Source organism: Nannobrachium achirus (assembly GCF_963921795.1).
Source record: "Nannobrachium achirus genome assembly, chromosome: 1".
Taxonomy (NCBI): domain Eukaryota; kingdom Metazoa; phylum Chordata; class Actinopteri; order Myctophiformes; family Myctophidae; genus Nannobrachium; species Nannobrachium achirus.
In genome coordinates, this window is record NC_137810.1 from 34,779,400 (window position 1) to 34,795,552 (window position 16,153).

General features: G+C 42.7%; 1 protein-coding gene across 6 annotated transcripts in view; it reads right to left on the reverse strand.

The window, feature by feature from the left end:
• zfr2 (zinc finger RNA binding protein 2) overlaps positions 1-16,016 on the reverse strand; it is a gene marked incomplete at its 5' end in the record, with an annotated part of 34,020 nt that extends 18,004 nt beyond the window's left edge. For 2 of the 6 annotated variants that reach the window (XM_080734724.1, XM_080734721.1), the window contains 9 exons: positions 401-520; positions 1,197-1,348; positions 2,087-2,336; positions 2,955-3,143; positions 4,409-4,728; positions 8,274-8,474; positions 9,255-9,372; positions 10,012-10,255; positions 15,880-16,016. In XM_080734724.1, coding sequence (XP_080590850.1) covers positions 401-520; positions 1,197-1,348; positions 2,087-2,336; positions 2,955-3,143; positions 4,409-4,728; positions 8,274-8,474; positions 9,255-9,372; positions 10,012-10,255; positions 15,880-15,932 — 1,647 coding nt within the window. Of the gene's footprint in view, positions 1-400; positions 521-1,196; positions 1,349-2,086; positions 2,337-2,954; positions 3,144-4,408; positions 4,729-8,273; positions 8,475-9,254; positions 9,373-9,996; positions 10,256-15,879 lie in introns of all 6 variants that reach the window. The other 4 variants (XM_080734722.1, XM_080734719.1, XM_080734720.1 and 1 more) reach the window with 3 other exon arrangements.
• Positions 16,017-16,153: the final 137 nt, after the last annotated feature.

A 16,153-nucleotide genomic window follows, 5' to 3' on the forward strand; every position in this document is an offset into this window, starting at 1 on the left:
CAATCTGTGTTTTTAGATACGTTAGTATTTCAGCATGCTACAACTGGTCATATGATGCATTTTGCATCATATAACCAGTTGTAGCATGCTGAAATCGGCTGAAATACTAAAATATCTAAAAACACAGATTGAACACAACAAATAACTCAGGATTGTGTTGATCGTGTCCCACACAACAATAAAATAAGATCTGGTTGTCCCAGAGGTGACCTGGTCCTTTAAGTTAATCGGGGGGTCCCGACCCACAGGTTGAGAACCCCTGGTCTACTGGAGTATCCATCTCTTTAAGACGTCTTAACAAGAGTAACATTTCTATCTCTAAAGATGTCTTAATAAGAGTAACATGTTGTATCTCTAAAGATGTCTTAACAAGTGTAACATTTGTATCTTTTATTTTTACCTTGTACTGCAGTCTATGTCTTCTGCCTTTCAGGTGCATGTCCTTAGCGTTAGGGTCATTGAAGCTGCATTCACACAGCTTACAGTGGAAGCGAATCACCTTGCCATCATCATTACGAACCTGGAGAGAAATCAGGACAATGGACAAAATAAATACACACTGTTGAAGGGCTGAACATCATCTCACACACGCAAGTATTTATTATAGATACAAATTGACTCGCGCGGAAGCTTGTTGATATTTATTATTAAATGATGGAGAAGGGTTGGGAGCATTAACTTATCGGTATGCTTCTTCTCACTCCTTTTCGAATATGCATTTTATTTAATTTTACTGTTATTTGAAATCATTTTCTTTCATTTGTTATATTGTTTTTAAAATCGCCTTATTCAACATTTCAATACATGTATGTGTAAGTATATGCGCGTATATAACTGGCTGGATGGGGGAAACTTAGTACACCTAGTGACTGCACCATAGATGGTTGTTAGAATAATGAGGACATGGCATAGATCTGAAAGAGTGTACAGTTTAATGTCTTGCGGTCTCTGAGAGCGCAAGACATCAGCCAGTTAAATGGACTGATTACACGACCCGGAATAATGACACCACGGTGAGATGATATGGACTATAATATGATGATGAAAATGATGTAAAATGTTGACCCTGTGAATGATTGTGCATGTGACAAAATAAAAATTAAGTTTAAAACAAATGAATGATGGACGATGAGGAACTGAAATTAGATCATTTTCATGAATACTATAATCAAACACAATAATTATAGTTTGCCTACCTCCTCAACATAGTCATGTCCCACAGGTTGGACATCTCCCTGACCCCCTGCTCGGTCACTATCCTCATCCTCACTCTGTTGTTCCATCTTGGGCTGCTTAGACTCCTCTGCTTTCATTGGTACTACTGCTGGAGCGCTGGCCGGCTTGCTGGCTGTGAGACGAACAACATGTCAGTATTACCGATGTTAAAGTTATACCATGTAACTTTTTTTATAAAACAAATCTTAAAATGGTCCTAACTGTTAAATCGCTTAAGTTTTAGAACCCCCACTCCGTTATTTTCAGCTTCAAAAGCCTTCTCTTTATATGTTTTCTATGAGCCGTGAGGGGGGGAGAATTTCGCGGCAAAATGACGTCATCATACTACCGGCCAATCACAGCGAGGGTTATACACTGCCGGCCAATCACAGCGCATCTTGGAGTGGGGTCGCTAGGGCGGCCAGTCTTCCGTGTGTCTATACTCGGGTGCACGGTGAAGCATGGTGAAGGAGTGTATATCTCCGGAATGGCTGAACGCACAGGAACCAGGGACCCCTCAAAAGATAGATCTCGGCGAGGTGGAGGCAGACGCGGGGGTGTGAGAACCAAAAACCGGCCGAAAGACGCGGACGCGACCGAGGTTTGCTATAGAGCTACTGACCACAAGTTGAGCAACTTACACAGTATAGCTTTAACTACCCAATATAAACACTTTTACTTTCAATATGATACTCTGTAATAGTCCATCAGGCGATAATATTCATATTAACATAATATAGCTAGGGTTAAGTGTTTTGCTCAAAACATTTATATATATATATATATATATATATATATTAAAAGCTACACAACACATAAATGTGTTCCACTCACATACAAAAAGGTACAGATTAGCAAGCCAAGGACTTACAAAGGATAGTTATTTTAGAAGGAACTGGCTTCTTGACCAATGGTGTCGTTTTGGTACTGGTGTTTATGACTGCTGGTTTGGTCAGCGTTGCAGGTGTGGTCGCCACTGCCTTAGAAGCCGACGATGTCGGGGCCGATGCTGAGGCGGGAGGTTTCCCGGCTGTCGTTGTCGTATAAACCGGCGCAGAATTCACCAACACTGGCTCAGTTGAAGGTATGGGTTTCCCCAGCTTGGTGTGGAGTTTCACCACCTTTCCAAAGAATGAGGAAGTAGAAAGAAATAAAAGACAATGCTACTATAAAACCAATTGCAATCCAAACACCCTGTCAAATTACAATAGTTCTATTTTTCCTAAAATAGCAATAACATCTGATTGAATTAGTCATCTCAACTTCGTCCACAAGAATTTTAAACATACAGAATGCTTGAGGAACGCTCTAAGGTACAGGCTTTCTGGTTACAAGCCACACAATGTTTTTGAAATGTAGAAGTGTACATGCATACTTAATATAGTAATATGGATGTATGTAGGCATATGGATATTAGATCTTGTGTATGTGCTGTTGCACATCTGTATTTGCTAGACATATGTATCAAGGTTCTTTTTTGGCAACATGAAACCAATAAAAGACATGATTTCATGATAGCACTGTGTGAGTGCTGTAGACACCTAATGCCTTAACAGATCCCTGAGGGAGGTATCAGTACAAGACTTGGCAGCTTTCAGGGGACATCACATGAGTACTCACTGAACCAACATCCAGTGTGATTTATTTGCGTCAATATGTTGTATGGCTGCCTCCTATAAATATATTTTTCTTGATAGCAGTCAGCCAGTCAGTAACATAAAGTTGTGCTAACTGCTAACCTTTTGGTGTTTGGCCCCACGGATATGAGCAGCATAGGCATCAACCCCAGTGCAGGCCACATCACAAAGCTCACAGCGTAACTGGGTTTGAATCCCTCGGGGCCCATTGCTGGCACCTGCCTGGCCCCCGGACTTTAGGGCTGCCTCCTTCTTTTTGTGCTTCTGGCCCTCCAGGTGCTCCCGATAAGTCTAAAAGAATTGGACACAGCTGAAAGGTTAAGACATCACTGACCATTGATTGTTCTATAAAGGCACCATGTGATAATCCTGTTCAGAGTCTAATCAATACATTTAACCTTAGCTGATGTTCTGATTCAGTAGCCTCGCGTTGCCAGACTCTCACACCTTTTTTTCCCTTTCTTTTTTGTACAGGCTGTTTCATGTCTGGCAACACAAGGCTACTGATTCAGGGCTACATACTGTATACTGTAAAATGAATGTGTAGGTTCAGGGTTCAGTGTCTTGTCGAAGGAAATGTCAAGAGGCCATATACAGTAAACGATTGATCATAATATACCATATGAACATAACATCGTGGTAGAGGCAACTGAACCTAAAGGCCCACAGAGGCCCATCATAAAGTAGGGATGTGAAAAAAAATCGAAAAAAAGATTTTTTTTTTTCTTTTTTTTTTTCTTAAGTTTTTCCCCCAAAAATGTTTTAATCGCTTCAAAAACGTTATAAGCGTTAATGTTTTCCAAATGTGAGCGGACCGGTGTGTGTGTCTCTGTGTCGGGGACGAATGAACGTCTGTGTTGTGCATGCATGCATCGCAGATTCGCATGCATACGGCGCTAGTCAGGTCCGCGGACTACAGGTTGAGAAACACTGCTGGTGTGCACGCGTCATAGCAGTGCGCGCTCACCGCGCTGACTGGATGTGTTTTGTTTACGTGCCTGTGTGCATGCATGCTTGACACGAAAGCTCGCTTGTTAATGGCAGCGTCGCCTCGTGTGCAGTGATTTTGTCAAGATTGACAATAAAACAACACAAAATACATCGTCGTTAATGCGACACCCGTGGATGCGGTGGGGAGGGAGAGATCGAGGCAGACCAAAGCTCCTCCACATTGATACACTAGCCTGGGGTGCCAGCCAGCCAGAGCGCTACCACTACGTTCCATGGACTTTAAATTGTCACTCCGCTTCTAGTCTCTAGAGAACAGACTCTGTGCTAACGCAAGGAAGAGCAATTATAAGTATTATTAGGGCTTTGATGCAAGTTCTGATGGGTGCAGCTGCATAAGTTGTGTTGCTTAAAGTAATGCCCCGTTGTGTTGTGCTCTCCTGAGTCTCCTCTCAGCTGCTGCTTAGCGAAAACAAAAAAAAAAGTGAAAAAAGTCGATCGACGCGTCGATTTTCGGCCGCGACGCGTCGATTCGTAAATAATGCGTCGATTAACATCCCTATCATAAAGAAGTTCGATTTTCACAATGCATTGTTGTACACGCTCACCTGAGGGCCAGCACAGCTAATCTTACAGATGTCACAGTAATGGAGTTGTGGCTGCTTGGGAGGCCCTTTGGGTTTCTGCAACTTGCTCTGATGGAACATTGGCTTCTTGTAGGTGTTTACAGCCGGGGTTGTCACCATGTTGCTGCCTGCATTGCTCCAGGAAGAGCTGGTCAGCTGTTGTTTGGGGGCTGGCTGGATGGAGGGCTGGGTCTGCTGGGGAGGAGGCTGGGGCTGGGAGACTGTAGCCTGTGTCTGCTGGTAATATGAGGGGGTGGAAGTGGAGGTGTAGCCACTTGAGTCGTAACTGGAGTAGCTGATGCCTGAAAGTGAGAGGATAGTAAAAGAGTGATCCAGGGCAACTGGAAGGACAGAAAGGCAGAGAAAGGACAACTTCACCCATTTAGGTGAGGCCTACTAGCTGCTAGCCTATGTAAAATGCTTTGTTTCAAGTAGTAGTAGGCAAGCAGAAATGTTCCATCTCCCTTGAAAAAGTCTCACACACACACACACACACACACACACACACACACACACACACACACACACACACACACACACACACACACACACACACACACACACACACACACACACACACACACACACACACACACACACACACACACACACACACACACACACACACACACTTTAAGATGTTAGGATTTCTAGAAGTGCTCTTCGCAATCCAACATTAGGAATCAGGTTACAAATTGGCAAAGTTGCCATTAGAGAGAGAGAGAGAGTTGTGGCCAGTGTCTGCCCTGAGACTGGGATGTCAGGGTTCGGGACCCCAGGGGGTGTACTAGTACATCAAGCTGCCTCACGCTACAGAAACAGGAGACAGACTCAGGCTTACTTACTTATGTCAAATTGAACACGTTGCAAAAACAGACATGTTCAAGATATGCAAACAGTACTTGAATTTCAAGTGTTAATCCATAAAGTCTATAATTAGTAGACTGAGCAAGGAGCATGAATTCTAATGCCAACTGACATTCCTTGTCATGTATTAAAAGGGATTTGACAGGAGTTGAATGTGTAAAGAACAGTTTTGTGTTAGTTACTGAAAAACAGTAACTAGTTACCGTTACTAGTTACTTCATTTCAAAAGTAACTCAGTTACTTTACTGATTACTTACACCGAAAAGTAATGAGTTACTGTGAAAATTAGCTTTTTAGTTGGGCTCCCTTTAATGACCTTATACAGTAGCCTTCATTTTCATCACTTGACATGCATTGCACTGAACTCTGCTAAGCAATGTGTTCTATACCAGTGGTTCCTAAACTAAACTAATAAAGAGCAGAAGCATGGAATTACAAGATGTTGTCAGTCATCTCATCAATAACGCACAGCTGTCCACTGCACGCAGCGGACGGGAAAAGTCCTACTATAAGTGATCGCATTCCACCATATTGTACCTAGTGGGGGCTATGATCTGTAGTCGCGTCTGATCACAGCACGTCTCTGTCTGGCAGCGGTGGGTTTCGGTCTGCACTCTGTATGTGAGTGACACGGGAAGATTCAGGACTACGCTCAGCTCTAGCTGCATACAATAACGCAAAATAACGGAGTAACGCACCATGTTGTAACGGTAACTGAGTTACTGAATTTAAGAAAATAATGCATTAGTTACTGACAAAAAGAACGACGTTACATTAACTAGTTACTTTTTAACGCGTCACAACACTGGTAAAGAAGCACCAGGCTGTCAGTCACTCAATATCTCTTTGTCCAATTAAACACACTCTTTCACTCATCGTTTCCACTTTTTTGAAGAAAGCAAGGAAAGAGGATGCAAGGTCCCATATATGCACATGACCATATACGGGCATAGCAGTCAGAACTGGATGAACAACTGGATCTCTGTATCAGTCAGTTCTTGTCCCTTTTATGTCTATATATGGAGATTGCTGATGTCATCAGTATATGCCCATATAGGGGCATGCCCCCTTTTGTGCCCGTATATGGAGCAAACTGATTTATTTGCACCTGATGCCACGATGACACATTGAGTTAGACAACACACTCCATATTTTGATGTAGTTGCATTGGGAAGTCCTTTGTGCAAGTTAATGAAAAACAGTAATATATTACCTATTACTCATTATTTGTTTACGTAAAAGTATAAAATAAAAAATAATAACTGTTAAAGGCAGAATGGTGGTTTTACACATTCCCAGCCAACCCAAATAATGGCTGTGCGCTCATAATTCCAAGAAATATAGTGGAAGCAGATGGCCGAAAACAACATGGGCGCGTGCGCGCCCCACATGCCGGATCATGCAAACTAACCTATCAACTGGGCAAAGGATCGGATGCACACGCCATCAAAAAACGAATCAAATTCCGACCTACTGAAGCAGAGATATAGTTTTAATTTGTATTGTACACTCTGCTGTGGAATATATATATATATATATATAAAATATATATTTTTCCCCCCAGAAAGACATACTGCATTAACCAGTGTGTAAAAATGGCAAACAGACTCAAGCCCAAGTTGTGTTTGCCAACAATGCACATTCTGAAAACAACTTAAGGGTTGTCTACTTCTTATGGTGTATATGAATATTTTTGTTTTTGCAAATAGCTGATAACAATACCTACTTTACACACCATTCACCATACCCATCACATCACCATTCACCATACCCATCACCATTCCCCATACCCATCACATTTTGATGCTCGGACAAAGAGTCTCTTCAGCTGGAGTATCTGGTGTGCGCTTTGAGTGCTCCCAGAGCACAGCGTTCTGAATCTTTCCATCAGGAATGCAGTGAATGCTCTGAATTCCATAATGGCAAGCAAGAACACTCAAAAGCGTTCCCACAGAGTTAATTTACGAACACACTCAAAATGATGCACAAAATGGTGAGTGTATGTCTTGCCAGGGCAACATTACAGAGAGCAACATTACAATATAATATTCTAGTCAGCATGAAGTTCCTAGTGTTATGTGGACCGAATTCAACTAAACATCAGTCATTAGAAGCACTCACTTGGTAACATGCACTTTCCTATACCACGCAAACCAGGTGTGTGCATGCTCTTCCTGCTCCTCCCGTTACCAGATCCTGTATATTGGTAAGGAAAAAAACACTTCTGACATAATGGCCGTACTACATGTGGAATTGAGCTAAACTTGACGTTTGGACAATCTACTGCAGTTCCTCATCTCTCTCAAGGAAGTTCGTTTAGAAGGAAGGGAAACACGTGACCGCCAGGACTGGCCATGACGCTCACCATGGGTTCCAAAACTCGCACTGGAAGTGCGATGAAATACGTGATAGTGAATGGAGCCCGGCTAGATCAGCTCATGAACAAACACTATTTATGAACGACTGAGACCTTTGTCATAAAATCTGTTCAGGAATATAAAAGAAAACATATCACAGGTATTTTTACAATCACTTGCTTTTCGATGTGTACAGTACATAATGAAATAATAACAGTAAATAATAATTGTTTCTGTCTCAGAAGTATCGCGAGATTTGGTTCCCAGACAGGAAACAGTGGATTGGATAGTCTTGCGATACTTGGCACATTTAGAAACATACTTTGTGCTCTTTAGATACCGCTATAAAATGACAGTGCACACATCAAAAATCAACACAGCAGAAAAAAAGGTGACATGCCTTCTTTTATTTTCCTGAGCTGAGTATGTTATAAAAGGTCTCAATTGTTTAGAAATAGTTATTATTCATGAGCTGCTTCACAGCTTCCACTGACTCCAGTGCATTCTACCGAACTTCCGGCTGCAGTTTAGCACCCATGGTGCAACGAATCCGTCGTTTGGAATTGCGAGATATCGAAAATGACGGTGTTTCTTCCCTCTAAAAAATCCTTGATCTCTCTCACCAGAGTAGGAGGTGGCAGAAGGCGTGGGTGTGTAGGAGGATATGGGCGAGGGAGACTGCTGCACGCTTGTGGACACTGGGTAGATGTTATAGCTGGAGCAGGCTGGAGTCAGGGGCTTCAAGGCCGTCACCTGCCTCTGTGGAGGAGGGGGCTGGCTGTACACCGTGGAGGAGGCTGGAGTGTAGCCACTCTTTACTCCTACTGAGAGAGAGAGAGACGAATGGGAATGGAAGAGAAGTGCAGAAAGGAAGGGAAAGGCACAGCTGTGTTAATTTCATCTACTAAAACTATGACGACAAACCCTTTTCCACTGACGAAAACTAAATAAAAATACTAAGCTATGATGAAGTAATTTTATGTTTGGTTGTGCTCGGGTGTTGCGCTCTGAATATAGCAGATCTACAAGCTAACAACACGTCGTAGCAGATAGGCTATTCTCAGCATGTAACCAAGTGTAAAATCTGGCATCAAGGGCTGCCATAATACATTTTTGAAAACAAAATCAACTGTAGATTTAGTCGACTAGTTAGACTAAAACTTTCCAGGTCACTAAAATATGATTAAAACTAAATGACATTTTATTCAAAAGACGATGACTAAACTAAATCAACACTTGCTGTCAAAAATGACACTGAGGCAGAGAGGGAGGGGAGAGACAGATATTTGATTCTCGAATCACTGAATCACATCCCCTGGGGACAGCTTGTCAAGAGAACTACGGGCAAGGCAGTCATGCTATCTAATCCACCGTACACCAGCATTTGGACACCAGACACATTCCCTAGCATATCACGTTACACTTATATACTTGGAAAGTGTGAAACAAACAATACAAAGAATGTGGTGACTGTCTGGCAAATGACTCCTCTGCAAACCAAAGTACTGCAAATAACTCAACTGTAATTGAAACAGGAACAGACCCCAGCTGCAGGTTATCTGAAACGCAATGATGACTGACAGAATATATGCAGATGGACTTACCAGTCTGGTAGTAGTTGTCTGTGGCTGTCCTCTGGGCTGGGGCTATACTGGTCTGGTAGTACTGTTGTTTATTATCATAGGCAGTCACTGCTGGGGCCCGTCCATAGTTGTAGTTGTCCTGTAAGTGTTGGTATCCAGGTATTTATCAATAGATGCACAATCTAGTCTATCATCAATAAATTGTTACCACTTTAATATCCTTTGTGTAATAAAATCCTCCAGACAATTATGTTACGTGTAGGGCTGGGCACGTTAACCGCCGTACCGCAGTTTCAGGTTCCCAACCGTGGTTAAAAAAAAAAAAATTATCCCCCCCCAAAATAATATGTAGGCTATACAGAGCATGCGAGCGGAGCGGGGCTATTTTTTATTGAGAACAAGCGAGTTTTAAAACGGCCAATCTAGCTAACAAGCTTGTAGATCTGTTACTTTCGAAGTGAGACCCCCTGTCCTGTTCGGGGAAGTATAACTCGGGCTTATAGGACTGTGGAACGGCGAATTTTGAGCAGGAATATTTTGGCTTATAGCCGAATGAATAGATACGGGGGTGCGGTAATTACTGCAATACCATTAGTAATGGGGAGATGAAAACCACGATAACAAAATGTTGATACCGACCAGGCCTAGTTAGGTGTATACTTGCTGCAATTCTTCAATTAATGTACAGTTGCAATTGTACATTGTAAAAATGTGCCATGAGCATTTACAAACAGTATCACAAGCAAAGTGAAGTCAGACTGACCATGTCTGAGTATACCTGAGTATACGTCTGTGGGGTGGTGGTGGGCTGCGGGGGAGCTGGGGGGTCTGGCTGCCTGTAGCCATAGTCCGGGGGTGCCTGGTGGCTCTGATAGGCAGGGTAAGCAGCAGAGGCCACTGGGCGGGCAGCCTGAACCGGGGCTGGGGCGTAGGAAGCAGTCACAGCGTGAGCCACAGCTGGGGCCTGCTGCACACTGTAGCTGGCCGTGGAGGGGTGGCTGTAGGATGGGGGAGGCTGGGCACTGTTGGAAGGAACGGGTGAGGAAGAGTGAAGGAAATGAGCGGGAAGAGAGGAGAGAGAGAAGCAATGCTTAATTAACTAGCTCACTGTTTCCCAAACATTGGGTTGGAGTTGGGACCCAATTGTGGGTCGCAGACACAATTTTATTGGTTCCTTGATTTTTGGTTTCCTATATTTAGTTTTTAACTAGCCCTTACCCGTTCAAAGATATGAGCTCCGAAATGATGTGCAGTGTGTGGGTTATGGGGTGTGCACTGTGCACACAGTATATGAGGGATGGAAAGTAACTTTAACTGGTGCTTGCATGATAATATGTAGGAGCATCAATGTAAGAAATACCCGTTTCGTTTAATGGCTACAGAGATACTGTGTACCGATCTGCATGATTTTTGGACAACATCTGTAACAGGGCCAGACATTTCTCTTTTGGGTCACAAGCTAAGACGTTTGGGAACCACTGAACTAGCTGGTATGTGTATGCAATTGCCTTCAATAGAAATGTTTCGTTTGGAAATAAGCTATTGATTCAGATTGTGTTTAAAGATTGATTGTGTCCTATTCTAAAATCCTGCTGTGAAAAAGCCTGCTCAGAAGTAGCCTTCACAGCAGGAACTTCAGTGCGTTAAGCTGGTTGAGGTTAGCTATGAATCCAGGCATCTCCACTCACTGACAGTATGCCTAAACATGTATACTAAGGGGAACATTGCTGTGATTTGATGGGATCATTGGGACATGTGAAAAAAAATTACATAACACTTCGCAATGTGTTCCGTGTCTCGTTAAATATCAGGAGTTCCCCTCTAATTAACGTTCTGCCAGATGCACTCAGAGTCCATTATTAAGCTCCTTACGTCAGAGACTGACTACTTGAGGGGCTCGCTATACAAACAATGTGTTTCTCATAACGAAGCACCAACAGAGGCTCAACTAATACCACAGGTACAAATGGTGTATTGGCCAAAACATTTCAGACATTATATTGGGCAGTGAAGTCAGAAGGCACCGTCCAGTACACACTGACCTACTTACTGAAATAAGAAAAGAAAAAGTTATTCTCAGCAGACTTTGCTAATAATGCCAAGAAGACAACCTTGTGTATTTATGGAAGCAAATAAGCAATAATATTAGATTTTTGGGGGGGAAGCAAACCAATAGCAGTCACTGGCACTGACATCCTGTACCTGATGCTGTCAGCAGTAGAGCATTTGGTGTCAAGATAGACAAGGACAGGAAAGGGCAAAAATGCATGATGGATGCAGCAAAATAGGGACATGACAAACTAGTAGTACGGTATTCAAGCAGGGTTGTAAGAATGACACTATTTCATCTATGAATATGATACTGGACCCAGGATGAAAAGTAGCAAAAAATAAATAAATAAATCACACCCTGTGAAGTGAGTGGTGGTATTTATGAGTTAATTTAAGCATCCTGCAAAGCTTGGCCAATGTGACCCTGGGTGACCCTTTTCTCTGGACAAAGCCAGATGTAGGAGCGGTTGGCTCCTTACAGGAGCACTGCACAAAAATAGGAAACCTCTTAGATAACTATGCAGGCAGACAAACAAAACAAGATCTATAAGTATAAACAGTGTTAACAAGCACTGCACTCTGTCGAGGTGCCAACTTAACCCATTTAGGCCTAACCTATAGTTAGGCCTAAATCAGAATTTAGCCAACAAAAACAAATATGTTGCATCATACTGTACATGTACTGTAAGCTCCTCCCATACACTAAAATGTGTACCCGGCCTGAATGGGTTTAAGGCCTCTCCATACTTCGACCGAAATGTTCGGTGAGTTGTGTTTTCCGACGTGCAAATTTCCGAACTCTCGTTCGGTCCAATGCTTTTCAGAAGTCCCGAGGGATATAATTTTATGGTAGAAAAGGACCTTTTGACCGAAAACAGCGGTTTCGGTCAAAGTATGGAGAGGCCTTTAAGCTTCACGCACAAGTAGGCCTACTTGTGTGCAAGCAGAGCGTGCCATCTGGCAATGACGTTTCCTGATTGCTGGTCCCTGATTGGGCTACGGTCTTTAAAAAGAGGATACACTGACATACATCTATACTATAATTTTGCGAATGTCTGAGTGAGTGAGTGAGTGAGTGAGTGAGTCTCTGTCTGTAACAGCGTTTCTCCTCAGTGGCTGGAGCAATTGATCTGAAATCGCATCACCATTAGCATATGAACACACCTGACATAACTGTGAAGCCCGTTTGTCACTTTCACAAATCATATGCTGTATATTAGCATTTTTATGGTGTATCTACTATCTATTCTGCATCTAGCATGAGGCACATCTATTCTGCATCTAGCATGAGGCAAAATGTTTAACCAGCTCTGTGTGTGTGTGTGTGTGTGTGTGTGTGTGCAGGCAGGCGGGTGTGTGTGCAGGCGGGTGGGCGGGCGGGCTGGGGGGGGGGGGGGGGACAGTATCTCTGTAGCCATTAAACGAAACGGGTTTCTTACATTGATGCTCCTACATCATGCAAGCACCAGTTAAAGTTACCAGTTTCCATCCCTCATATACTGTGTGCACAGTGCACATCCCATAACCCACACACTGCACATCATTTTGGAGCTCATATCTTTGAACGGGTAAGGGCTAGTACATATAAACATAGAAACCCAGCCGATTACAGTACTTGTGCGCTCTGCTTGCGCAAGTAACAAAGCTGATTAACAAGCTGTCCTGTTAGGCTTGCTTAATGCTGCTGGGCTATATATCCTGAGGCTAGATTAAATACATTTGTTCCGAAAAGAGGACATGTTAAATACCAGCGGTTTGCCTGTAACCAATTGCAAATGGTTTGGTTACAGGCTAAATGATACAGATACAGCACATTGAACAAACAATCATTGTCTGTAACAACTGTATGTCTTCTATGAATGTGAAAGCTGTTGCAGTGAAAACAGGCAACACCACAAATCTGTTCAGATAAAACACATTATCAAGTACAATGAAGTGAGCCGTGACCCCGCTCGGCTCAGCTCGGTTGAAAAAGTCAGCTGTAGTGTAAACCACTTCACTTGATGACCATCCCGTGGTCTAGTAGTCATACAAATGCAACTCTATTTGAGCCTCACTGGGCACTATGTCGAAGATTGTGAGCTGAGAAGTACATGCTTGCAGACAAACTAGATCATACAGGCGAGACGATTGCTTAAAGACGCGTTAAATTCATGGACGTTTTTACGGGGAGTGGTTGGTCTGGGTCACCACAGATAATGGCAGCAATGTTATCAGGGCAAGAGCTATAACCACATGATCCTTAAGTGTCCCTGTTCTAGGGGCGCTCATTTGGTACAGATCTACAAGCTCTGTAGCCTGTACATCTTTTCCGGCAAAGAGATTTGGTGCAGAGGGAAAAAAGAAGCGGACCAAGTCTAGACCCCTGGTGAGGTGGACCTTGATCAACTAGGGTTTAAGTTGGCAAAGAGTACAATAATTTGGGCACAGGTTGCAATGCTGCATCTTTTTCATCGGTAAGAGAATGCCATTCCTCCTCTTTCTCTCACCCTGCCTCAAGGCCTGTCACAATTATTACATAATCGACTAATCGCAATTATTCCAGATAATCGCAATTATTTGTTTATAAATAATAATTTCCATGTTGAAACATTATCATACATTTTCAAACACAGCAGAAAAAGCAGATCTACTATCTCACAACATGTCACAGCTTGTAGTCGTAGATCAGCCATTTCCGCATTTTTTTTTAAAGTATAAAATAAAATGTGTCAGTAATTTGTTTGAATATTTAAGTTATTTATTTGCTAATGTGTGATTATGAAGCCCATTAGCCTAAAAAAAACAGAAAATGTAATTAAACGAATTAAATCGTAATTATTTGAGTGACAAATGAATTGGCAACTTCAATTTGTAATAGTGACGGCCCTACACCCCTCTCTCACACACAAACACCTTTCTCTCCACTGCCCATCTCTAAACTACCGGTACTACTGTAGATCTATTTCTCTCTCTCACACACACACACACACACACACACACACACACACACACACACACACACACACACACACACACACACACACACACACACACACACAGAAGTACATGTACATAATTGCACAAATAGTACTTGGGCATACTTCCTTATCTTTAAATTTGGTATCAATGTGGATACCAAAGTCCTTAATTTATACTTGAATCATGAGATAGTGTGCGCAGTTAAGTAGCTTAACAAGGTAAAACTTTGAGTCAAGTCAGAACTCATTAATGTGGAGACCAGATGTCATGTATGCGTGCCAATGGTTCAGAATAGCAATATCAATCAAACTTCGTTTTCAAAATTAGGCAGGACATATTTTTGTCCACTCGACGGTGGCTGCTAAATACAGTAATTAACCAGACACTCCTTACAAGTCAATCAGCCTATAAGTTTGGGACTGAAGTAAAACACCCAAGGTTTGGCTGGTATTTCCCAGCCTGTCATTTGACTAGAAGTAGAAAGGGCTCCTTGCCTCCAAATAAATAAACAAACACAAAATAAAAAGACAAATATTACAACAGTTGTTTACGAGTTACGACACTGCTGTGTTCGACACACACACACACACACACACACACACACACACACACACACACACACACACACACACACACACACACACACACACACACACACACACACACACACACACACTTAAAAACAAAATAGGAATGTGATGTTGACCAAAAATTCTGTGGTGGAAAGTAACTAAGTAAATTTACTTACTACTCAAGTACAAATTTGAGTTATTTGTATTTCACTTGAGTATTTCCACTGCATCTCAGAGGTAAATATTGTACTTTTTTTTTTACTACAATAATTTGAGAACTTTTGTTACTCGTTACTTTGTAGATTTTATTATTATTACAAAAACATGTACATTAACCACTTCAGCCCTACGTTTCAGCCATTTGAAAATAGCCAATCTACAAGCTCACAATTCGTCTGTAGGCTATTAGATCTGCTATTATGTGAAACGGAACATTCTGCATAATAAGTACTTTCTACTTTTGGTACTTTAAGTACATTTTGATACCAACAATACGTGTGTACTTTTACTCAAGCAAGTGTTGAAATCTGGACTTTAACTTGTAACAGAGTATTTCTACATTGCAGTATTGATACTTTGACTTCAGTAACAAATGTGAGTTAAGTAACACCACTGCAAAAATCCAACCAGATACACACAAGCCATTAAAAACTGCAGTGTGCAACTGTCAGTGCCAGCCAGGCTGCCACTGCTGCCAGCAACCTTAGCTACTGTAGCTTGGGGCTCGTTATGCCTTCATAACGCAAGTATCCTGAACACACAGCGGTCCTGGCTGCTGCTGCTGCAGCTGCTCTGACTTTCTAACCCAAGTGTGACCATTTTCTTTAGGCTCGCCGCTTCATGCCAAATGCATCTGATCTGCGACCGCTGGCCCGCAGGATCGCATGCTAAAGCTAGGCGCAGAACTAGCTAGCGAGCTCCTCCACTGCACGGACACGCAGTGAATCCGCATCAAGACCGCGGTGCGTGTGTGTGTGGGCGCTAACGAGACTGATAACGGCGAATGTGAAACGCAAAGCACGCTGACACACAAATGAACCCGCACGTATCAAGTGAATTACCTGTACTGCGGACCGGCACCATGTGTAAAGCCATAATAATTGCTCGCAGCCATCTTGGCGTCTCCCGTTCAGCGCTGTACTCACTGACGGACCAGAATCCGCTGCTGGTGTCACGTGTGTCTGTCACTCACTCAGGGGCCGCCCGCTTGCAGCGTTAACTCTAGCAGCGCTAAGTGACAGCTGAGAGCCTCAGCTAATCAGACTACTGTACTGATGCAGCCCTACTGTACACCCACTGCTGTGTGAACCACTTTAACATCTGATGTCAGTAGAC